Source organism: Oncorhynchus keta, chromosome 19 (genome assembly GCF_023373465.1).
Source record: "Oncorhynchus keta strain PuntledgeMale-10-30-2019 chromosome 19, Oket_V2, whole genome shotgun sequence".
NCBI lineage: Eukaryota > Metazoa > Chordata > Actinopteri > Salmoniformes > Salmonidae > Oncorhynchus > Oncorhynchus keta.
In genome coordinates, this window is record NC_068439.1 from 73,089,084 (window position 1) to 73,114,567 (window position 25,484).

At 40.9% G+C, this 25,484-nt stretch overlaps 1 protein-coding gene and 1 long non-coding RNA gene across 4 annotated transcripts in view; one reads left to right on the plus strand and one right to left on the minus strand.

Annotated features, from left to right (window-relative positions):
- The window catches only part of LOC127909472 (uncharacterized), a 12,003-nt gene extending 2,054 nt beyond the window's left edge, over positions 1-9,949 (minus strand). Inside the window, exons 1-4 of the long non-coding RNA XR_008071344.1 lie at positions 9,813-9,949; positions 1,354-1,433; positions 682-772; positions 1-451 (exon numbers count right to left, since the gene is read on the minus strand). The exon at positions 1-451 is cut by the window's left edge and continues 2,054 nt beyond it. This is a non-coding gene — a long non-coding RNA (uncharacterized LOC127909472). The remainder of the gene's footprint in view (positions 452-681; positions 773-1,353; positions 1,434-9,812) is intronic.
- Positions 9,950-10,170: 221 nt separating this feature from the next.
- Positions 10,171-24,730, plus strand: si:dkey-12h9.6 (macoilin). Of its 3 annotated transcripts, XM_052471257.1 has the most exons (11): positions 10,171-10,315; positions 12,963-13,104; positions 13,455-13,581; positions 13,972-14,107; positions 14,387-14,565; positions 15,348-15,846; positions 16,112-16,270; positions 17,331-17,504; positions 20,090-20,216; positions 21,365-21,542; positions 22,847-24,730. In XM_052471257.1, the coding sequence occupies exons 1-11, from the start codon at positions 10,239-10,241 to the stop codon at positions 23,035-23,037; spliced, it is 1,989 nt and encodes a 662-aa protein (XP_052327217.1). In that variant the 5' UTR covers positions 10,171-10,238; the 3' UTR covers positions 23,038-24,730. The 3 variants fall into 3 exon arrangements, 2 of the variants coding, with proteins under 2 accessions (XP_052327217.1, XP_052327218.1); XR_008071343.1 differs by lacking the exon at positions 20,090-20,216 and having other exon boundaries at positions 22,847-22,982; XM_052471258.1 differs by lacking the exons at positions 20,090-20,216; positions 22,847-24,730 and having other exon boundaries at positions 21,365-21,543.
- Positions 24,731-25,484: the final 754 nt, after the last annotated feature.

The following is a 25,484-nucleotide window of genomic DNA, read 5'->3' on the forward strand; positions in this document are numbered from 1 at the left end:
TGATGTCATCAGTTTTGTCCCTGTGCGTACTGTTTCGCCAAGATCATTGGGTGCCAGGGGAGAATTTACCATAGGTTCTTTGCCCTACGTCACCTGAGAACAGTTTAGAAATTGCTTTCATTATACGACTTATGCCACAAACCTGAAAGGGAAAGAGTAAGTATTGTCCCTTAATAGCATTTTACAACTTAACCAAAGGATGATTATTTATTGCAGGATGGAGGACACCTTAGTCATGACCAGGTTTATTAGGAGATTGTTGTTGTCTATCAGGATGATTGTTGTTGTCTATCAGGATGATTGGTCAGAACATGTCTCTGGCTGATCAGACCGTCTGATGAGTCCTGCAGGAGACAGGACACCAGGAGGTGACATGACTGTTGCTGCAGCCCCGGCTGCTTGGCCGTGTCAGCACAGTTGGTGTACTTATTAGCATAGAGGCAGGGGCTGGCTATGAGAAGGGAGGGACAGAGAGTAAGAGAGAGAAACAAATAGATTGTGAGAAACAAAATAAATGGCTTAGATTAACTTTACTGTCTGTCATTAGCAGAAAAAGCAATGTGTTACAAAAAGAACAAAAGAGATAAAGTTGCAAATGGAATTTGAATCATATAATTCTGGCAAAGGTAATTGAGTTCCATAACAAATGTGAGATTGATTGTGTTGCTTTTAGCCACTTACTGCACAGTCTGCTATCGCAGGCACCAGGACAGTCTCCAGAGGTGCATCATGACTTGTAGGGGTGGTTGGTGTAGTTTCCACTGTAATAGGTCTGAGCATAAAACATTAAAACATGGTTAACACACACACACACACACACACATTATCTGAACCATAACATGCCACAGTACAGCAGGGATAGACGGTACTGGAGAGCCACGAAATGTATAGAGACTGAGAAGGACAATGCCATGTGAATGGGTGGCTCATGTATGCATGAAATATCTTATATGGTATGATCCTGTTGAGAAGAACAGTAGTGATTGACATAGAAGTCCTTGTAGTAGGAGCAGGGTACCACAGTACAGCCGATCTGGATGGTCATGAGAGCAGAAACAAGACACAGGCACTTACAAGAGCGTGTCTATAGTATGATCATGACGCTCTGTGAGAAGCCTACAAATTGTTGTGATACCCTGAACAGTATGTTTTGTTTGTAATAGAGTGAAATATGTATACTGAATCATTATGATAAAGGCAAATGTTTTTTCAAATGGTGGGTGGTGGATTAGCGTGGGTGGTGAGTTAGCCTTTCAGAATGGAAAGCATTTTGAGACCTTGGTGAAAAGAGCTACATAAAATGCTATTCATTGCTATAATATGTTTATATACAGTACACAGATGCACCTTCACCTCGTCAGTCCAGGAGTGGATGATATTACTCCAGGAGCTATTGTAGCTGGCCTTACACAGGTCATCTCCACAACTGCTGGCTGGTTGAAAATAGAGAAACGGTAAAGGGGGGAGGATGGTGTCAGTATTAGGTGAGCCATATGGTAAAGCAATAAGATTCTTCCCTCACTTGAGGATTAGACATCAAGGGAAACACGTCCCTCCTGTGCACAGTGACTGGATCTGTCTTTGTGAAGGCAGGAAATTGAAGAAACCCTCCTACTTTTCCCCTGGGGTCAGATGATTACTTTAACTCAGCCTAATATCTGTAAAGCATCTGAAATATGGTATATTCTCTAAGTCGTCCATTCATACCTTCTCTCCGGTTTACAAATTAGACCGTACAAGTCTCAGAGTCTGGTCTCCCACAAAACTAACAACCACAAGTATTTACAGTTCTGCTCATAAGTTATTCATGTGTCTCTGATCTGATGATCATGTAGACAATGGAATCTGTCTATTCAAATACTTTAGCTACGCTTGACTCAATCAAAATCTTAACATATTTGAAAGAAAAAAAATACTATTAGAACCTGTTTGTCTGTCTGTTTGTCTGTCTGTCTGTCTGTCTGTCTGTCTGTCTGTCTGTCTGTCTGGCTGGCTGGCTGGCTGTGACTATTATAGGAGTAGAAGGAGCAGTTTTCAGGTGATGTTGCCAGTGCTTCAGATGTGCCATGTCTGTGCAGTATGTGGCTCTGAGAGGGGTGGTGGAGGAGGAGGGATTGTACTGCTGATCTCTCTTTGGTTCCAGGGGCTGTGGTTCATGGAGCAGGTACTAGCTTGGGCTTCCTTGTTCCTGCTCTGAGGGAGAGAGAAAGACGCCAGGGGAACAGTGAGACTAGTCCCAGCACAGACAGCTAACAACCCCATAAGCCTATTATGCCAATGCTTTTGATGAAGTTTCCAGATTACCCACTGTTTATTGAAGAACTGCTTATCATGATGTAGCTAAGAAAAATTGTTGGGAAAAGCATTAAAAGCATTAGAAGTGCTTTCCATTTTGTAGGTTTATCTTCGCCACCATCTGAACAAATAATAATCCGCCTGGACCACGAGGTCAAGAGGGAGCTGGATGTAAGGTAAGGTGGCTGTCTCCTGGGTACGTGCATTCAAAATCTAGTCACACATGCTTACCTCTCACATTTATGAACACATCAAATCAGGTTCTAGACCATGTAGCTAGGCCTTAGACCACTAGACAGAACGAGTCAGGTTCCAGACCATGTAACTAGGCCTCAGACCACTAGACAGAATGAGTCAGGTTCCAGACCATGTAGCTAGGCCTTAGACCACTAGACAGAATGAGTCAGGTTCCAGACCATGTAGCTAGGCCTTAGACCACTAGACAGAACGAGTCAGGTTCCAGACCATGTAACTAGGCCTTAGACAACTAGACAGAACGAGTCAGGTTACAGACCATGTAGCTAGGCCTTAGAACACTAGACAGAACAAGTCAGGTTCCAGACCATGTAGCTAGGCCTTTATACCACAAGACAGAACTAGTCAGGTTCCAGACCATGTAGCTAGGCCTTAGAACACTAGACAGAACTAGTCAGGTTCCAGACCATGTAGCTAGGCCTTTATACCACAAGACAGAACTAGTCAGGTTCCAGACCATGTAGCTAGGCCTTAGAACACTAGACAGAACTAGTCAGGTTCCAGACCATGTAGCTAGGCCTTAGAACACTAGACAGAACTAGTCAGGTTCCAGACCATGTAGCTAGGCCTTTATACCACAAGACAGAACTAGTCAGGTTCCAGACCATGTAGCTAGGCCTTAGAACACTAGACAGAACTAGTCAGGTTCCAGACCATGTAGCTAGGCCTTAGAACACTAGACAGAACTAGTCAGGTTCCAGACCATGTAGCTAGGCCTTTATACCACAAGACAGAACTAGTCAGGTTCCAGACCATGTAGCTAGGCCTTAGAACACTAGACAGAACTAGTCAGGTTCCAGAACATGTAGCTAGGCCATAGAACCCTTAGACAGAACGAGTGCAGCAAAAACAGCAGGCTATTTACTGGTTTCATAACAATTGCCAGTAAAAACTTTAATGTTATCATTGATGTTCATTATCAAATGTATTATATGATATACAACCAGCTCAATATGATAAAAGTGGTATGAAAATGTAGTAATATTAATATTAAGGCAACTGATTTATTTTCAACATGTTGCTGGTCGTAAATTGGACTCCTCTCCTCAGGTCATTATGCTTATTGACCGCTCTGAGGCTCTGATGAGATGTAAAATAAACATGAGACCAGTTAGTTTCTAGCAACTAAGACAAAAATAAAGGCTTCTTGGATGACAGAGAAAATGACTAGATATGGTCCTACACTCATCATCCTTCAGGTCAAGATAGACAACATAGAAAAGTCAATAGATTTCATCCAGAAATCAGCAATCTAAATGTGTTATACTATTGACTGACCATATAAACTGAGTGTACAAAAAATTAAGAATACCTTCCTAATATTGAGATGCACCCACTTTTACCCTTAGAACAGCCTCAGTTCGTCAGGGCATGGACTCGATAAGGTGTTGAAAGCTTTCCATAGAGATGCTGGCCCATGTCGACTCCAATGCTTCCCACAGTTGTGTCCTGTTGGATGGATGTCCTTTGGGTGGTGGACCATTCTTGATACACACGGGAAACTGTTGAGCGTGAAAAACCCAATAGTGTTGCAGTTCTTGACACACTCAAAACTGTGCGCCTGGCACCTACTACGATACCCCATTCAAAGACACTCCAATCTTTTGTCTTGCCCAGTCAATCTCTGAATGGAACACATACACAATCCATGTCTCAATTGTCTCAAGGCTTAAAAATCCTTTAATAACCTGTCTCCTCCCCTTTATCTACACTGATTGAAGTGGATTTAACAAGTCACATCAATAAGGGATCATAGCTTTAACCTGGATTCACCTGATCAGTCTGTGTCATGGAAAAAGCAGGTGTCCTTAATGTTTTGTACACTCAGTGTATATTCAGTATAGAGTGAACATTTTTTGCTCCATTACTTGATGTAGGCTAGACGTAGTGATGATATCGATATACATGTTATACAAAACATAAATATTGAGGTGATTCTAAAGCACTGCCTGGGCTATAGAATACCCACAGAACAAGAGTCCAAGAGTCCCTTACATTATCCGCCCAGGTAGCTGCCACCTCTAGAACAGCAAGGAGACACAAACACACAGGAAGGTGAGAGTGGACATGACAGCATTGGGAACAGTCCTCAGTGTGTTGGACATTCTGTTATATACCCGCTAGCTCCCGCTGACACGTGGATTAACCACACAACACAAGTAGATTTAACAGAAATGGAAGAAAATCGAATTCCAAAATCATGAGCATTAATACGAAGTTGGTCCCGACTTTGTTGCTATAACGTCCTCCACTCTTCTGGGAAGGCTTTCCCCCAAGATGTTGGAATATAGCTGCGGGACTTACTTCCATTCAGCCACACGAGCATTAGTGAGGTCGGGTACTGATGTTGGGCGATTAGGCCTGGCTTGCAGTCCGCCTTATCTCAGTTCACTGGTCACGATGGCAACACCCACCCGGAGCACGCGCTCCAGCAGGTGTATCTCACTGATCAACCTTAAAGCCAACACCTCATTTGGCCGCCTTTCGTTCCAGTTCTCTGCTGCCTGTGACTGGAACAAATTGCAAAAATCGCTGAAGTTGGAGACTTTTATCTCCCTCACCAACTTCAAACATCTGCTATCTGAGCAGCTAACCAATCGCTGCAGCTGTACATAGTCTATCGGTAAATAGCCCACCCATTTTTACCTACCTCATCCCCATACTGTTTTTATTTATTTACTTTTCTGCTCTTTTGCACACCAATATTTCTACCTGTACATGACCATCTGATCATTTATCACTCCAGTGTTAATCTGCAAAATTGTAATTATTCGCCTACCTCCTCATGCCTTTTGTATATAGACTCCCTTTTTTTTCCTACTGTGTTATTGACTTGTTAATTGTTTACTCCATGTGTAACTCTGTGTTGTCTGTTCACACTGCTATGCTTTATCTTGGCCAGGTCGCAGTTGCAAATGAGAACTTGTTCTCAACTAGCCTACCTGGTTAAATAAAGGTGAAATAAAAAATACAAAATAAAAGCATTCCAATTCATCCCAAAGATGTTCAATGCGGTCAGGGGTCTGTGCAGCCAGTCAAGTTATTCCACACCGATCTCGACAAACCATTTCTGTGTGGACCTCGCATTGTGCACGGAGGGCATTGTCATGCTGAAACAGTAAAGGGCCTTCCCCAAACTGTTGCCACAAAGTTGGAAGCACAGAATTCTCTAGAATGTTATTGTATGCTGTAGAGTTAAGATTTCCTTTCACTGGAACTAAGGGGTCTAGCCCAAACCATGAAAAACAGCCCCAGACCATTATTCCTCCTCCACCAAACTTTACATTTGGCACTATGCATTCAGGCAGGTAGTGTTCTCCTGGCATGTGCCAAACCCAGATTCATCTGTCGGACTGCCAGATGGTGAAGCGTGATTCATCATGCCAGAGAACGCATTTCCACTGCTCCAGAATCCAATGGCGGCATGATTTACACCACTCCAGCCGACACTTGGCATGGTGATCTTAGGCTTCTGTGCAGCTGCTCGACCGTGGAAACCTATTTAATTTATCTGTTATTTTTCCAGGTAAGTTGACTGAGAAGACATTCTCATTTGCAGCAGACCTGGGGAATAGTTACAGGGGAAAGGAGGGGGATGAATGAGCCAATTGTAAACTGGGGATTATTAGGTGACCGTGATGGTTTGATGGCCAGATTGGGAATTTAGCCAGGACACCGGGGTTAACACCCCTACTCTTACAATAAGTGCCATGGGATCTTTTATGAACCACAGAGTCAGGACATCCAAAAGACAGAACAGTGTCCCCAATAACTGCCCTGGGGAAACAGGATATCTTTTAGACCAGAGGAAAGAGTGCCTCCTAATGGCCCTCCAACACCACTTCCAGCAGCATCTGGTCTCCCATCCAGGGACTGACCAGGACCAACCCTGCTTAGCTTCAGAAGCAAGCCAGCAGTGGTATGCAGGGTGGTATCCTGCTTCATGAAGCTCCAGACAAACAGCCCTTGTGCTGACATTGCTTCCAGAGGCAGTTTGGAACTCAGTAGTGAGTGTTGCAACCAAGGACAGACAATTTTTACTCGCTTCAGCACTCCCATACTGTGAGCTTGTGTGGCTTACCACTTTGCAGCTGAGCCATTGTTGGTCCTAGAGGTTTCCACTTCACAATAACAACATTTACAGTTGACCAGGTTAACTCTAGGGGCATGAACATTGACATCCAATGACTGTGCCATATTGAAAATCAGAGCACTTTTTTTTTTAAACTAGGCAAGTCAGTTTAGAACAAATTCTTATTTTCAATGATGGCCTAGGAACAGTGGGTTAACTGCCTTGTTCAGGGCTAGAACAACAGATTTCTACCTTGTCAGCTCAAGGATTCGTCCAACGCTCTAACCACTAGGCTACCTGCTGCCCCAGGCTACCTGCCGCACCTAGCTCTTCTGTAAGGCCATTATACTGCCAATGTTTTCCTATGTAGATTGCATGGCTGTGTGTTCGATTTTATACACCTGTCAGCAATGGGTGTGGCTGAAATAGCCGAATCCACTCATTTGAATGGGTGTCCACATACTTTTAAATATATAGTGTAGCCCGATGATCTTTCAGACTGATCACTTATGCCTGGATAATCCATATATGTGGAATTGTTTCCATTTGGAAGGAAGAGATTGGAAATGTACCTATCAAGTACATATCATGTAGTCCCAAGTTCAGCAAAAGAATCACTCAACCCAGTCACCCAATAGCTACAGTATACTTTAAACTAACTTTCTACACCATTGATGAACACTGTGATTGGCTGGTAGTAGAAAGTGTATAATGTATAGAGGAAGGTCACAACGAACCCCGCTATGTAAACGACACATCACTTGGTTGTCCTTGAATGGTGTTGTTTTTTTTTATCTATTTTTTTTTTCAAACAAGTCATGCTATATATATATATATATATAATACTCAAGTTAGCTCTATACAATATTGACCTCTCTGGGCCAATGAACAACACTGCACCCTTTTATTTTAAAGGCACAGTCTGGGATAAGTAATGCTGCTCAATGGTCATTCTTGGAGAATATAACTTTTAAATGTACCATGAGCTTAGAACCCCATCATAATGCAAAGGTTGTATCACTAAATGTTTTATGTTTTGAGTTTTTGTAAACATTGTATCGCCTCCAAATATGTTTAGAACTATCACGTTGATCAGTTGAGTGGTTACATTCCTCCATGCCCTTCCTTCAGCTGTATACCAAACCAAGTTGTTTTATCAACACATAGCTCAGTGCCCTTGTTAAGTGGCTGCACTTGTGTCTTTGCATAACATTGCAAACTCTTATCATGTCCTTGATACATATATATATTTTTTAAAATCTTGAATGAAGTTGTAAAAATAAGTGTACTTGTAGTTTGATGCTTGAGTCAAAATGTAAACTACAAGTCATTATGATACACATGGCCGTCCAGAAAACCAGTCCCCCAACAGTCAAACTTGAAATGTTCCTAGTCTAATTTGTTCTGTAGAGAGGATAGAAAGGGCTTAAATACAAACGTACAGCTTACAGCTATATTAAATAAAGTGAAGTTGATTCATTAAGTTGACAGGTGAGCCTATCATCTCATGGTGTCTCAGGGCAGGCGATCAGTTGGTGCACTTGGACGCAGGACGCCAGGTGGCAACTTGAGGGTGGTTCAGCTCCACTTCTTTGCCAGGCTAGAGCAGTTGGAGTACTTATTCCTGTAAGCGCAGGAAGTGGTGGAAGTGGCTGTAGAGAGTGGAGACTGCACAGGGAAATTGTATTTTTTGCTGAGAATGTTTTTGTTGATGGGGGGCTGAACAAATCTCTTTGCCCGCACTGACGCTGCAGACAGCTATATCCGTCCAGTAATACAGGACTATTAAAGGCCCAGTGCACTACTTTTGTGAAAAAATCTGTTTAAATTTTTGATTTATTACTACAAACTTTTACTTTGATTTACACCCTCAGCACCCCTACTTCCCGCGGCTATGCATAGCATACACAAAAAGTATAACAAATGGAATGAGTGACTGTAACGTGTACGCTGGGAGTTGGGAAGCAAGTCCAGGGAGTGTATTTAATAAATAAATTAACATAGAACAAAACAAGAGACACAGGTAGTGTACAGACATGAACACTGGAACAGAAACAATACTGCCTGGGGAAAGAACCAAAGGGAGTGACATCAGGCAGGTGATGGAGTCCAGGTGAGTCTGATGAGTGGCTGGTGGGCATAACGATGGTGATAGGTGTGTGTAATAATGAGCAGCCTGGTGACCTCGAGTGCCGGAGAGGGAGTATATGTGACAGTACTCTAGGGCAGGTAGTCTAGGGCAGGTATTCTAGGGCAGGTAGTCTAGGGCAGGTAGCAATGTTGATTGTAAGGACAAAAGATGACACAAGCACACAAAGCATGTTTTTCAAATATGGTTGGATAGTTGCACAGATCGAACAATAAAATTGAATTCACCATGGTCCCAGTTCACCAGATAACCATGTCTGTGTCTGAAAGTGTCTGTGATGAGGTTGAATCAACATGGAAAACTAATTGGATTTGTAAAAAGTAATCAACATAAGAGCATTTTGTCTTTTCTTTTTAACCCAACTTTTAACCTAAATCTAATGGCATGGTGAAATGTTTGATTGATTGCACGTTGAATTCACCTTAGTTGATAACTCAACCAAATGTAAATCAAAACTAGACGTTGAACTGAGTTTGTGCTGAGTGGGTATGCCCTAGTGCACTACTTTGACCAAAGCCATGGGCCCTGGTCAAAAGCAATTCACTATATAGAATAGCATGCCATTTCAGACACATCAATTATTCTCCCATGAGATGGGGAGGGACATAAGTGAATAGTAACTACCTAAAGACTTTATGAATATGTTGGATATATCGTTTGCACGTTTATGATCTATGCACTTACAGCTGAGGCTGACATGTTTGAAGTTAAGCCTAAATGTACTTCCAGAAAAGGCCGAATTGAAATGGAATTGATCCCAACCCTGATGAGCATACCCCTGATAAAGGCTCCAGAACAGGTTTAAGTACCTACTAATGTAAATTGACGTTTAGGGCTATTTAGTAGGTCTACATGTGACCTACACAGCCTTTCTCTACTTTCCTCTATTTCAAAAAAGTATACTCCTTACATAAAAACGAATCATCCGAATAGGGCTATGACGAGACACATATAGGCCTAGAAGACACCTAACCTATGACCTGGAATAATCCCTTTAACTCAAACTGTATCAGTGAGAGAGCTGATAGCAAGATTTCGTACCTGAGCTGAAAGGGGGAATATTTTGTCGTCCTTGTCCAGCTCCTCGACTATTGGGCCGTTTCTCTTTGCTTTCAAACATTTTTCATAGCCTAAGTACTATGATTCTCCCCTCAGCTCGATGTAGCCACTGGCTTATAATAAAAGGATGTGGCCACAGAAGGGTCCGTGCTATCCGGAATCCTAGGGTTTGGGGTAGCGACATCCCAATGATCCCGTATAGCACTCATGTGAGTGTTGTCTCCATCGCGCGCTTGAGACGTCGAAGTACTGCACATGCGTACAGTAGCATCCGTGGTGGAGTTTCATTCATACACAAAGCCTCAAAATATCAGGTTGTTTTCTAACAAGGCCATCCATATTCGTTTTTTCCTACATTGATTGCCGCTTTTTGCGGTTTATTAGAGCACAAGGAATAGAAGCCATACAATGAAGAAACGTTATGTGGATGCAAGCAAGCTACGGAAAATGAAAAAGATAAAAATTACGGAGGAGATATCTGAAAGGTATAGTGAGGTGACGCATCGACCGGATGCCGTTGCTTTTGTTGTTGCTAGGCTTTGTGTAATGCGCATCTTCGTCATTCCTCACCTGATGTCTATTTTTATCACAATAATTGCTTCTTCCCTTTAGCCTACTCTTGGACGCTGTATGATATGCAAAATGACATTGTGGTTGCTAAATAGGCCTACAAACATTATAGCGGAGTCAACTTGAAAAATAATCCTTTGCAACTTGATGTGGGTAGTTTTTACAGTACATGATTCAGGCTATCTTCTCTCATTTGAAGGCTAACCATTCAATTATGCTACAATAATCAAAAATCGTGTAGGCTATTATTATTATATGCTCTGACCTTAATAGATATAGGCCTACTTAAACCTATTCGTACAATGTCAGCTTACTACCAGGTAGGCATTACAGTCATTTAGTTACAGACAGCGTGTCTAGACCGATAGAGATTTCGCGATGTCCCCTTTGTGACGAGACAAAGCGCTGAGGTATGTTCAGTGTATGAATGCACGAACTGGAAGTTGCTCAGGAAAAGCGCGTCTGGTAAAAGGACTAGAATATACATTTCAATTGAGATCATCTCCCGTTTCATTTCCTTTGTGTGTGGGGGGAGGGGGGGTTGGTACCCAGTATCACGGATGAAACGTTGTCATGGTTACCAAACAAAAAAGGGGTTGATGTAATAACAGTACGCTATGTAGGTGTCGAGCGCACGAACAAAGGAGTTGTTGAAAACAAGACAGGAGTGTAGTCTATAATGAGAGAATGTAGGCATTATCTTATCCAAGTGTCTATTTTCTCCAAGATGATATAAAAACTAGGTTGGGTTCCCAAATGTAAAATAATGTAATGAATCGTGATTTAGTGATTACACTATTTGCCTAATGAGATGAATCCCTATATGAGTCTATGGATCACCTAATTTAATGAAGCTTTATATGCATAAGTCCGTTTATTATATTTAATGAAGCAAGAATTCAAAATGTTTTGCACACCTTTTACATAAAAGTAACAGTATCTTTCACAGTTTGCCAATATTCCTGCCAAATGCATGATAATAACGGGCTTAGGCCTATATCGTGAGAAATAAGCTACATTTAGCTCTTCCAGTAGATTTAGATGTTTTTTTAACCTTCAATCACAGATCATCAGCATGACATTTTTACCATTATTCCATAAAATTATAACACACACATTTTACATCAGAAGAGTTTATTTACAAAAAGCTATATCCAATTTTCACACTTGTGTTTTTTCATCAGAAATGAATGCTTATGGGTACCAGTATGTAAAATATTACAGTCCTCTTAGATGTATATTGTAATTGGTTTTGTTGCAAAACACTAGACTGCTCTTTCCATGACATAGACTAACTAGGTGAATCCAGGTGAAAGCTATGATACCTTATTGATGTCACTTGGTAAATCCACTTCCATCAGTGTAGATGAAGGGTAGGAGACAAATTATTTGATTTTCAAGCTTTGAGAAAATTGAGACATGGATTGTGTATGTGTTCCATTCAGAGAATGACTGGGCAAGACAAAATATTTAAGTGCCTTGGAATGGGGTAGGGTAGCTCACCGGTTTGAGTCAAGAACTGTAACAGTTTCCGGTGTATATCAAGAACGGTCCACCACCCACCATCTCATATTACTGTACTGATTCATTTTAAAATATATATATTTTAAAAATATGATGTCACAAATGTATCATTTGTACAGCTCGTTACACAAAAATGTCATTATTTGTATCATTAGACGGTGTAAAACCTTGCAATGCTAACTTTTTATATCTGGGTGTTTTTCAACTAAATGTGATTGTTTCATTTCATAGAGACAAACTATCTAGTGATATGTTTCAAACAAATACATGTCTGTCATTGAACAACCCAATGCCATGATTAGATAGTGAAAAAACACACCAGTCTCATTCCTATGTTCTGTGGTGGTTCATTTCTTTACTATCAAATGAGAAGAGATAAACTTATCACACAAGTCAGAATTATACTTAAAAATCTTTAAACACTTATTAATAAGGGAACAGGTCAATACAACACACACATATAATGTGAATAGATGTAATGCTCTACGATAATGATGACTGCTCATGGCTGGTCGAAGATTCATGCTCAGATGATTCGTTGAGAGCCTCGAGACAAAAGTACAAAGGACTTTTATCGCTAAGATACACCCCTTTCAACCTACATGACGAACAACAGATATATAGAATTGGTCACAAGGTTAAGATCTGTATGAAAGATACCTATAATACATAGCAGACAGTATCTGCTGTGTCAGCAGTTTTCATTGTGTAGAGACCAGTGTCTGGCCCCGTATAGAACTCATGCTCTGGAATGCTCTTTAGGTTCTATCACCCAAAAGACATCGTAAATCTCCTGTCAGTGTTATTTCCCAGAGGCCCATCCTCAGTAGAACACACATGCAATAGTTAACAAAATACTCTATTCTGTTGGGTAAAACAACCATTTGATGCAATAAAAGTATTATAACATGATCTTGACATTTTTCCACCATAGTTCTTTAAACAAACAAAAAACGAATTTACCAACATTTCTGAAAATAGATATATAGCGTTTTGGAATTAAACTCTTCATATCCTCCTCTTATGCCTGTTTTGCAGCGCTTACACCTTTCTGAAGTTTATGATCGTGTGGACTCTGGTGCTCCTGGCAGATTTTATACTGGAGTTTCGATTGGAATACCTGTGGCCCTGTTGGCTATTCTTCAGGAGCGTCTACACCACTTTCCACTGCCATGGGCTGGTGAGGACTTTATCAGTTATCTTGTGTCCCAAATGACACCCTATTCCCTATAATATAGTGCACTACTTTTGACCAGAACCCTACTTTTGAAAGTAGTGCACTATATCACAGGGAATAGGGTTCCATTTGGGATGCTGCCCTACCTTAATGGTCTACTAGATGGAAGTCAATAACAGTAAAGTATTGAGATCAAAATATTGTTGAAAATAGTTTTAGGCCTTGCAACCTGTTATATAAATGTTATAAACCTGTCATATACCACAGCCATTGTCATCTTGTTCGAAACTCAAGCAGACAGAATAAAATGTCGCTGTCCAACACAGCACCAACATAATGTCTCTCTGTTGCAGGTGATTTGTGTGGTGTTTGTGTGTGCGGCGTTCACCCTGGACATCTTTTGTTTCATTTTTGTTCCCCTCCACTGGTTGTTCTTCGCAGCCAGCACCTATGTCTTATTCAATTACATTTGGCACACAGGTAAGTATATCAAGGCTGTTTTACAGCTTAACGATATGTATTGTATTGCCTAGCTGTGGAATGCCTTAGATAATGATAATGTGGAATGTTATATCATTGATGTCTGACAAGTCACACGTTTCTGTAAAGAGTTGAAACAAACCATTCCGGTAACAGATGAAACCTTCCATTATGTAAACTTTTACAATTCTGAAATCTGACATAATATAAATGATGAAATTTGACGTAATTGAATGTTTCAACCCGTTACATAGAAATGGAACCACATTATGCTGTTTTGTTTGTAAGAGCACAGTTCTGGTGGTAGCTACACTACCTATGAACATAAGCTTAGTATTTTCTCTTGGTAAGTTGTGATGTTTTTTATAATCATTGATTTATTCTTCTCAGAGAAAGGCATCTGTATGTCAACGGTGTCCCTGTGGGTGTCCCTGTGGGTGATGCTGGTGTACACGGATGCTTCGTTGAGGCTCAAAGATCTGAACAACTCCCACGCCAACCTGTCTCATCTCTTCGCCGCGCACTGGTAGGTCGATTGAAACACAAAGCACTTCTCACCAAATATTCACCCTCGAGCAGAATCTTCCAAACAAACCCAGTTTATACGCTGTAGATACTTTCTAAATGCCAATGATTTTCACAACCGCTTGAATTGAGTGGGTTTAAGCTAACGTCTTAAAATCGCAATGAATTACAAGTGGCATACTCTGCTCATTGCACGTGTTTGTCATCATGACACACAATAATGTAGGCCATTATTTAATATTTATTTTCTCTCTCCTGCTCCCCCCCCCCTTCCCCCCAGCATTGGCTACCCTGTTGTCTATCTGGGGTTCGACGCCACATGTTACTTCACCAGCATCTTCAAACTGCGGACGCAGAAAGCTGTGCAGAGCGAAAACAACTTCCATATGCACCTCCTGGAACAGTCCCTACCTCTGGGCCTGCAGCTTTACCCCAAGAGCATCACAGACGACAATGGCAGTAAGTACAGCTTTACCCCAAGAGCATCACAGACATCAACGGCAGTAAGTACAGCTGCAAAGGCAGTAAGTACAGCGGAGATTGTGCCTATTACTCATTCATTTCTGCTCTGTTTTACACTGTTATGAGATGATTCCCCAATGGTAGTACTACTTTGTTTGGTAAGTCAGTTGTTTCCAGGTTAAACCCATTAGATGGGCCCTGGTAAGGCAGTTGTTTCCAGGTTAAACCCATTAGATGGGCCCTGGTAAGGCAGTTGTTTTCAGGTTAAGCCCTTTAGATGGGCCCTGGTAAGGCAGTTGTTTTCAGGTTAAACCCTTTGGATGGGCTCTGCCAAGGCAGTTGTTTTCAGTTTAAGCCCTTTAGATTGGCCCTGGTAAGGCAGTTGTTTTCAGGTTAAACCCTTTGGATGGGCCCTGCCAAGGCAGTTGTTTTCAGGTTAAGCCCTTTAGATGTGCCCTGGTAAGGCAGTTGTTTTCAGGTTAAACCCTTTAGATGTGCCCTGTTAAGGCAGTTGTTTTCAGGTTAAACCCTTTAGATGTGCCCTGGTAAGGCAGTTGTTTTCAGGTTAAACCTTTTAGATGGGCCCTGGTCAAAGTAGTTCAGTACATAGAGAAAGTGGAGCCATTTGGAACTCATATAATGCCAAAGGAGGACATTTTTAGTTAATGCTCCACTTTAATATCTCTATGCGTGTAGGAAGATAAATGTTACATCTCATTGTGAGTCCAATACTCTGTAGCTAGATATTGTCTTTGAAATATAGCTCTTTCCCCCTGCAGACTCAAAGTGGAGGCCTAAACCTGAGTCCAGTCAGTACCAGTGTCAGAGCGGTGCTGTGGCGTCTGACGAGAGACTCACCATGGACTGCCTCCAGATCCACAGTGGAGTGGAGCAGGGAGGGACCGAGAGGGGTGTGGAGGCAACAACGCTGGGAGACTCAAATCCCCAGCCACCCCCGTCCTCCAAACCCAGAGACCCCCCCACCGACGGTGGAACAGGAGGAAGGTCGACAGGAGGAGGGTCGACTGAGTCTTCGGCCACCACTGAAAATCTACCTCAGGAGGAGCAAGGCGGCAAAGTCCCCCGTGCCGCCAAAAGCTCATCCTCCTCCCCCAAAGCACGCAGGATGTCCCCTGGCGCCGCTAGTATCCCTTCGCCTCCTCCCACTGGCAGGTCTGAAAGGAAGCAGAAGAACGGGTCCAAAACAGTCAGCCCCAATCGGCACGCCACAGACAAGGGCCCCGTCGCGCCAAATCCTCACGCTGACCAAATCACTAAGTAGGGATACTCCGCCGCCATTCACTTTCATTTCATTGGCTTTGGAGACACACAGAGAGATGTCTCTTCTTATTCTTTACCTCTTTCTCTCTCTACCTCCCTCTCTCTCCCCCCTCTATCTCTCTCTCCCCCTATATATCTTTCCCCCTCCACCTCCCTCCCTCCACCTCCCTCTCTCTCCACCTCCCTATATCTCCACCTCCCTCTCTCTCCACCTCCTTCTCTCCCCTACCCCTTCTCCCTCCCCCTCTCCCCCATTTCCCAGGCTGGAGCAGGAGATGAGGAGGCTGAAGGGCGAGCTGCAGGCCAGCAGACAAGGTGAGCAGGAGCTGCGCAGCCACGTCTGCAACCTGACCAACAGCGAGCACAGCCTGAGGCCCGAGGTGTCTTTGCTCAGGCAGAACAATGATCTGCTCCAGAGCAAGTGAGTGATAACATTGCATTTTATGGTCTATTTTGTTTTGCCTCACATAGTGACCCTAGAGCATTGGGCCAGTAAACGAAAGGTCGCTGGTTTGAATACCCGAGCCGACAAGGTGAAAGATCTGTAGATGTGCCCTTGAGCAAGGCACTTGCTATGGCTGACCCTGTAAAACAATACATTCCATGCACCTCTCTAGTGGATGTGAAAATAAAACATTTGACTGTTTATAATTATCATATGCACTGACATTCTGTTTGAAATGTTATGTTATGTCTTGTCCCCCCTCTACCCCACCACCCTCCACATATGGCACTATTACACTGAGTATTGTACTCAAGCCAGGTTAGCACAAGTAAGCAAAGTGGTGTAGTACCTTGATGCAATAATGTGATTATACTAAAATGAAATAACTATGTTAAAGATGCAGTCCGGGATCTTAAGCACTTAAAAATTCATAACATATTTTACACATTGGAATTCAAAACATTTCATACAAATTGCCCCAAAAAAACAGGACGGAACATGAAATGAATTACGTAGTACCCAGGGACCTTTCAGGGACCTGTTTTGGCTTGTGAGCACTTCTTTCAAAACTACTGGCTGAAATTATACTTTAGCTTTCGAGAATCACATGAAGTGCTACGGAAATCTTTTTCACGTTTTGAACCTTCTAACCAATTTAGTGGGAATGGAATGTATTGATTCACATACACCAATGCTGCATGCAAGATGCACCTTATTGGGCCCATAGGGCTCTGGTCAAATGTAGTGCACTATGTAGGGAATAGGGTACCATGTAGGATACAGACCAAATACTCCCTTTAGTCTAGAACAGGGATGGGCAACTTTGATGGGGGTGAGGGCCACCACTAGGCCGCAGTGGCTAGAATGTATGCACACATGACTGTAAGACGCTTTGGATAAAAGCGTCTGCTAAATGGCATATATTATTATTATTATTATGAGTCTGCGTACCCACAGGCCTCAGGCCTACAAAAGGGGGAATGCGACAGTTGCCCATCCCTGGTCTAGAACATTGTGGTTTGACTCTGTGTTTCAGGATCTTGTCTCTGACCAAGACCAAGCAGAAAGACAAGCAGATCAGCGCCGTGCTAGAGAAGAAGACCAGAGCAGAGACAGAGGCCAGGCTCTCCATAGAGAAACAGCTGGCCGAACTCCAGGCTCACAAACTAGAGGAGGCGGCCATCTTAGCTCGTAGTAGTCTACCAAACAGGTATGGCACTCACTCTCTCACCTTCCTCCATTATTTTGTATTCAAATGCATATACATGTATGACTTGCATGTAACGCAACAACCTTTACCCTCAGATGCTATTGAGGTTTGCGTCCCAAATGGCACCCTATTCCCTATGTAGTTCACTATTTTTGACCAGGGCCCATAGTAGTATGGTCAAAAGTAGTGCACACTATACACAGTGCCTTCAGAAAGTATTTATACCCCTTGACTTATTCCACATTTTGTTGTGTTACAACCTGAATTAAAAATGATTCAATATTTTTTTCTCACTCATCTACACATAATACCCCATAATGACCAAGTGAAAACATGTTTTTTGACATTTTTGCAAATGTATTGAAAAAGAAATAGAGGAATCTAATTTACATACTGTAAGTATTCACACCCCTGAGTCAATGCTTTGTAGAAGCACATTTGACAGTGATTACAGCTGTGAGTCTTTCTGGGTAAGTCTCTAAGAGCTTTCCACACCTGGATTGTGAAACATTTGCCCATTATTATTTTACACATTCTTTAGCTATGTCAAATTGGTTTTTGATTATTGCTAGACAACCATTTTCAGGTCTTGCCATATATTTAAGTAGATTTAAGTCAAAACTGTCACTCGGCCACTCAGGAACATTCACTGTCTTCTTGCTAAGCAACTCCAGTGTAGATGTGGCCTTGTGTTTTAGGTTATTGTCCTGCTGAAAGGTGAATTCATCTCACAGTGTCTGGTGGAAAGCAGATTGAAACAGGTTTTCCTCTAGGATTTTGCCATGATCATTGCTCTATTCCATTTATTTTTTATCCTGAAAACTCCCCAGCCCTTGACAATTACAAGCACACCCATAACATGATGCAGCCACCACTATACTTGAAAATAGGGAGAGTGGTACTCAGTAATGTGTTATTTTGGATTTTCCCGAACATAACACTTTGTATTCAGGATAAAAAGTTAATTGCTTTGCCACATTTCTTTGCTGTATTACTTTAGTGCCTTGTTGCTAACAGGATGCATGTTTTTGAATATTTTTGTTCTGTTCAGGCTTCCTTCTTTTCACTCTCTCATTTAGCTTAGTATTGTGGAGTAATTACAATGTTGTTGATCCATCCTCAGTTTTCTTCTATCACAGCCAAACTCTGTAACAGTTTTAAAGTCACCATTGGCCTCATGGTGAAATCCCTGAGCGGTTTCCTTCCTCTCCGGTAACTGAGTTAGGAAGGACGCCTGTATCTTTGTAGTGACTGGGTGTATACTCCATCCACACTTCACCATGCTCAAAGGGATATGCATCGTCTGTTTTACATTTTTTTTTACCCCTCCACCAATAGGCGTCGTTCTTTGCAAGCATTGGATAACCTACCTGGTCTTTGTGGTTGAATCTGTGTTTGAAATTCACTGCTCGACTGAGGGACCTCACAGATAATTGTACGTGTGGGGTACAGAGATGAGGTAGTTATTTAAAAAAGAATGTTCAACACTATTATTGTTCACAGAGTGAGTCCATGCAACTTATTATGTGACTTGTTAAGCCCATTTTTACTCCTGAAATGATTTAGACTTGACATAACAAAGGGGTTCAATACTTATTGAGCAAAGACATTTCAGCTTTTCATTTTGTATTAATTTGTAAAACTTTTATCTCAACTTAATACATTTTAAATTCAGGCTGTAACACAACACATTTTGGAAAAAGCGTGAATAATCTGAAGGCAGTCAATGTTCCAGATCAGGGGTTCTCAAACTTCTCAAACTTTTTGGGGTCAGAGAAAATTCATCAGGGACCCTCATAATCAAAACACCAAAAATAGCATACAAAGAATTTTACTAAGACTTTGGTAGTGCATGGCCGGACAAGCCAAGTTTCAGGCCCTAGGAAGGAACATTTTAAAGGCCTGCCTCTTGGCATCGGAGAGAAAATGTTGGCGTTTTCAAGTTGAAATTACAGTGCATTTATGTATTGAGAAGTATTCAATACAAGACCTTGAAAAAATATAATTGGATACCAATAACCCTGTGACCCTCCCAGGCCCATGTTGCCCAGGGTTAAGAACATACATTGTAGATTAATAATATTGCATTGTATTGTATAGCACCCTCTAAAGTTATTTGGATCGCTTGGCCAAAATGTATTTCATCTGTTGTTGCTAGTAATATTCATTTAAAAAAAAAACATTTGAGATCTGACAGAGGACCCCCTGCAGTACCTCCAGGGATCCCTGAGAACCCCTGCTCCAGATCCTAATTTCACCAACACTTGCTTTTATTTATTTTATTTGCTGTACTATTAACTTTCTTTTCATTGCAGCCGGTAACAACTATCATAGTAAAAAAAAGCATAATAATTAGTGAAGTATAATATTTGTTTTACGCAAACCAAAGTACAGATGGATTTCAAAATGACCCCCCAAAATCCCAAGATCGCTTGCTGTTGATGTTGTCATGTTTCTTTGTCTTTGGACTACCCCACCTCCCCAACCACCTCCCCAACCACCTCCCAAATCCCACAAATAAGAAGCACCTCTCTGACCACCTGAAACAAAGCATGTACTATTCTCTCTATCTTCCACCACACTAGGCAGGAACACTCTGTGACCCTAATGTTAAGGAAAAAAGAAAAAGATCTAGAGACAGAGTACAAACAACTACAGCTGGAGAGTCAAGGGAAAGAGGGCCGTCTAATAGCTCTAGTGAATGAAGTCGAGGTAAAAACCAAAAAAAGTACTACTCTTTCACACGAGTGGGTTCCGTACGAATGTACGTGTGGAGTTTGTGAGTTTTCACGTCTTGCTCGTTGTTGAAGTGATACTCCGTTGTCTTGTGTTTTTGGATATGCCGTTTTGTAGACTTGTGGCTTGTTGCGTGTGACTATCTGTGTCATTATTTGTGTTTGTGGGTTTGAGTAGCAGGAAATGGTGTTTCGGCCAGTGCTTTGAGGACTTTCAGATCTTCAGTTTTGTTTGTGTTGGCCTGAACTCAACGTACTGTAATGTGGGCACTTTGTATTTGCATTCATCGATACTGTATGCTAACTGTATTCGTTTCACATATATTTAATATCTTGTTGTTTGTGATTATTGTTTTCTTGTGGTGACATATACATCATGAAGCATGCAGACATTGCAGAGGCAGAAGCCAAGTCTTTCATAAAACATTGTACATCTTAAAGTGAATTCATCATAGGTTACTAGTTAGTTATTTAGTAATACAACCCAATACAACTGTTACTACCTCCACTTAACTTGTGAATATCTAAAAACCTATTTTACAAAAAACAAAGAAAGAATCCTGTCCTTAGAGCGTTTAAAAAAATATTCAGCTCACATTGTTTTTTGAATGGCTGGCCATCCACCAATCCACCATCACTGTTGGACATAGATATTGTGGTCATGTGGTGCATTGGTTCCCGAACTGGGGAAATTGGCTTTCTAATGAGGGCGTTGCAATTCTTCAGCACTCAAAAAAAATGCATTCTACAAGTTTGGGGAACCAAAGCACATCCTGTTAAAAGCACCTCAGAATAACTGCTAAACCACCAGGGTCATGTTCAGTAGGACACACGGTTTAAAACGGAAAACGAAACCAATCGTTTCTTTTTGGGCAACTCCAGGCACAACCACCACCTTACACTCAATTCCAAACCGTGTTCTCCTGTATCGTACCTACTGAACACGGCCCTGTTAGTCCACGCTCCTTTGTTAGCCTGGCATCCAAACTGAATTCGCTACGTTTCACCATCGCTTCGCTTTACAACAACAGTGAAATGTAGCTTAATCCATTTGGGTGCCAACCAGTCTGCTTCTATGTAGCCCTGGGGCTATTGCGAGTGTCTCTCTCCCTGATCCCATCCCAGGCCCTGGGGAAGTATCGTTATGTGGAACAGGAGGAGCAGGATGTGCTGCTCTCTGCCCTGTCAGCCCTGCAGGACAAGGCTCAGCACCTGGAGTACAACCTGAGCGCCGAGACGCGTATCAAACTGGACCTGTTCTCAGCCCTGGGAGACACCCGCAGGCAGCTGGAGATAACACAAGGTCCCCCTCCCCATTTATGTTAAAGCACTATATAATCATTTTATAGCTTTATAGAATTATGTTATAGCTCTAGAATTATGTTATAGCTTTATAGAAATATTAAATAGCTTTATAGAATTATGTCATAGCTGTATAGAATTATGTTATAGCTTTATTGAATTATGTCATAGCTTTATAGAATTATGTTATAGCTTTATAGAATTATGTTATAGCTTTATAGAATTATGTCATAGCTTTGTAGAATTATGTCATAGCTTTATAGAATTATGTTATAGCTCTATAGAATTATGTCATAGCTTTAAAGAATTATGTTATAGCTTTATAGAATTATGTTATAGCTTTATAGAATTATGTTATAGCTTTATAGAATTATGTCATAGCTTTATAGAGTTATGTTATAGCTTTATAGAATTATGTTATAGCTTTATAGAATTATGTTATAGCTTTATAGAATTATGTTACAGCTTTATAGAATTATGTTATAGCTTTATAGAATTATGTCATAGCTTTATAGAATTATGTTATAGCTTTATAGAATTATGTTATAGCTTTATAGAATTATGTTATAGCTTTATAGAATTACGTTATAGCTTTATAGAATTATGTTATAGCTCTATAGAATTATGTCATAGCTTTATAGAATTATGTTATAGGTCTATAGAGTTATGTCATAGCTTTGTAGAATTATGTCATAGCTTTATAGAATTATGTTATAGCTTTATAGAATTATGTTATAGCTCTGTAGAATTATGTTATAGGTCTATAGAATTATGTTATAGCTTTATAGAATTATGTTATAGCTTGGTAGAATTATGTTATAGCTTTATAGAATTATGTTATAGCTTGGTAGAATTGTCATAGCTACGTAGAATTATGTCATAGCTTTATAGAATTATGTTATAGCTTCATAGAATTATGTTATAGCCTTATAGAATTATGTCATAACTTTATAGAATTATGTTATAGGTCTATAGAATTATGTTATAGCTTTATAGAATGATGTTATAGCTTTATAGAATTATGTTATAGCTCTGTAGAATTATGTTATAGTTCTATATAGCATTGATTTAGCCGATTGCCAACTTGAGATATGCACGTGTCGCTTGAACTTTCACTTAAATCTTGCATTGATATCAATGGAAGATTTGCTTGAATATTCCAGTTATACTGTATGCCCGATTATTATGTGAGGATTTGACACTGTAAGGAGAGTTCAGTTTCAGTAATTCAGTGACTTCATAAATTATATTTTTAATCTATAACTCCATCGCTTATCGTGAATCTACAGTACCTCTGTCCCACAGGAAAAGTACTCAAGCAGGATAAGGAGATTGGCGAGATGAAACGCAAGATCGCCGAGGTCATGGCTGTCAGTCCTGGCATGTCCTTCATGACGCCGCGGCCCGCCGTACCGCAGTACCTCACCAAGTTCCTCAACTCAGAGCGCTATGTGCTCAACCCACGGGCGCTGATGTACCAGTGTCTTAAGAAATAAGAATCCACCACGACCTGTTGAAAACATGCGGTAGACCATCTTAAGCCTTATCTTGAGCAGGGCTCCGCCTGTGCAGTCACTTGTAACACGTCTATCTCCTAGAAACGGGAGAGCACCCAAGAGACTTCCTGGTTGTGGCGATGATGTCACAGTGCTCAACAACATTATCAGTCTCAAGGATTTGTATACGGTAGTTCTCACAAAACATAAACTGTCAGATGATTGATTACCTTCTCAGTAACTCTCCATAAAATCATTGGCGAGGTGGGAAACAAAAAGCCTTTGGCTGCTTCACAGGTGCTTAATTCACAAAGCAAATATTCCTCAGTCTTTCCTCTGAAGAAGTATTTGAGTTTAGAGGACTTGTGAGATTACTGACGCCTTCGGCGATGTGTTAATGTAACATTGAGCTCCCTTGACTACAGTAAATATGACATTTTATAGATGCTCGTCCGTTAGGACACTGTTGGCTTTTCAATTCAGAATCCTGACACAATGTACCGTGTAATGTGATTTGGGTTGAGCAAGATTAGGTTGGAAGAGAATTGGGCTGTCTGAGCTCACTCTTAGCAACTCTGTCCTTATGTCGTTTTCGGTTTCTCTCTTATTCATTTGCCTTATATTGATGGGCAACGTTTATTCAATGCATGTATTGCCAGTGGACAAACCCCTGGCCTTGATTATCAACCTTTTGGGTCCTTTGGACAGTGTCACTTCAAGTTAAAGGATGATCAGGTCGTACCAGACCTGGGTTCAAATACTATTTGAAATCAATACTTCCTTGAGCTTGTCTGGAACAATGGAACCAATAGCTTAGTTGCAAGAGTTCAAACCCAGACCATCTGGGTTTGAACTCTTCGAGACAGACTAAAGCAAGCACTACAGTATTTCAAAGATTTCAAATAGTATTTGAACCCAGATGTGGTTGACACCACTGTACCATTTACCAGTCATGTTAAGTAATCTGAAAATTGATATTGTCTATAAAAGTTGGGCAGCGTTGTGAATAACATGGATATAACATGGAATTTTGTGGACCAAAAATTGTGTAGCGATGTACAAAATTACCCGTAAATTGAATGTGCCTATACACATTACTTTCTAAATATGAGGTAAAACACTATTTAATGTGAGACAGTAATGTGTTTGAATTGAAGTGATGTGTAATGTTTTTGTAGTCTTTTACACACACACACACACACACACACACACACACACACACACACACACACACACACACACACACACACACACACACACACACACACACACACACACACACACACACACACACACACACACACACACACACACGCACACACGCACACACACACACACACAAAATGTAAAGAATTTGAAAACACACCCCGAATTGTTTTTCAAATTGATGAATACTAATGAAATTGATCTTACCATTTTTTGGTCTCTTTTTGTTAGAATTCATGTTTCCAGTTTTCTATCGAAACAATACTTTTTAGGCTTGATGTACTTTTCACATGGAAGTTTGCTGCTTTAATTTAGTAAATCAATGTTTCTGTCAGCATGACACTGGTGTGTGTAATACAGTACTAGTTTTTTGGGCACAATGTCATTGGTGACTAAAGATTGTGCAAGTACATACAAATTATAGTTCAAGGGCTACAGCTATTCTTACTATTCTGATGAAACAGTTGATAATAAAAATGTACACATTAACCAGTTACCACAGAACCTGATTTTTCTTAAGTTTGAAATTCACTGCTCGACTGAGGGACCTCACAGATAATTGTGCGTGTGGGGTACAGAGATGAGGTAGTTATTTAAAATAGAATGTTCAACACTATTATTGTTCACAGAGTGAGTCCATGCAACTTATTATGTGACTTGTTAAGCCCATTTTTACTCCTGAAATGATTTGGACTTGACATAACAAAGGGGTTCAATACTTATTGAGCAAAGACATTTCAGCTTTTCATTTTGTATTAATTTGTAAAACTTTTATCTCAACTTAATACATTTTAAATTCAGGCTGTAACACAACACATTTTGGAAAAAGCGTGAATAATCTGAAGGCAGTCAATGTTCCAGATCAGGGGTTCTCAAACTTCTCAAACTTTTTGGGGTCGGAGAAAATTCATCAGGGACCCTCATAATCAAAACACAAACAATAGCATACAAAGAATTTTACTAAGACTTTGGTAGTGCATGGCCGGACAAGCCAAGTTTCAGGCCCTAGGAAGGAACATTTTAAAGGCCTGCCTCTTGGCATCGGAGAGAAAATGTTGGAGTTTTCAAGTTGAAATTACAGTGCATTTATGTATTGAGAAGTATTCAATACAAGACCTTGAAAAAATATAATTGGATACCAATAACCCTGTGACCCTCCCAGGCCCATGTTGCCCAGGGTTAAGAACATACATTGTAGATTAATAATATTGCATTGTATTGTATAGCACCCTCTAAAGTTA

Excerpts from the sequence above, each read along its gene's own strand:
- si:dkey-12h9.6 (XM_052471257.1), top strand. The coding sequence starts at position 10,239 with ATGAAGAAACGTTATGTGGATGCAAGCAAGCTACGGAAAATGAAAAAG. Across the intron at positions 13,582-13,971 it reads CAATTACATTTGGCACACAG|AGAAAGGCATCTGTATGTCA; the intron begins GTAAGTATATCA and ends TATTCTTCTCAG. Across the intron at positions 20,217-21,364 it reads CTCTAGTGAATGAAGTCGAG|GCCCTGGGGAAGTATCGTTA; the intron begins GTAAAAACCAAA and ends ATCCCATCCCAG.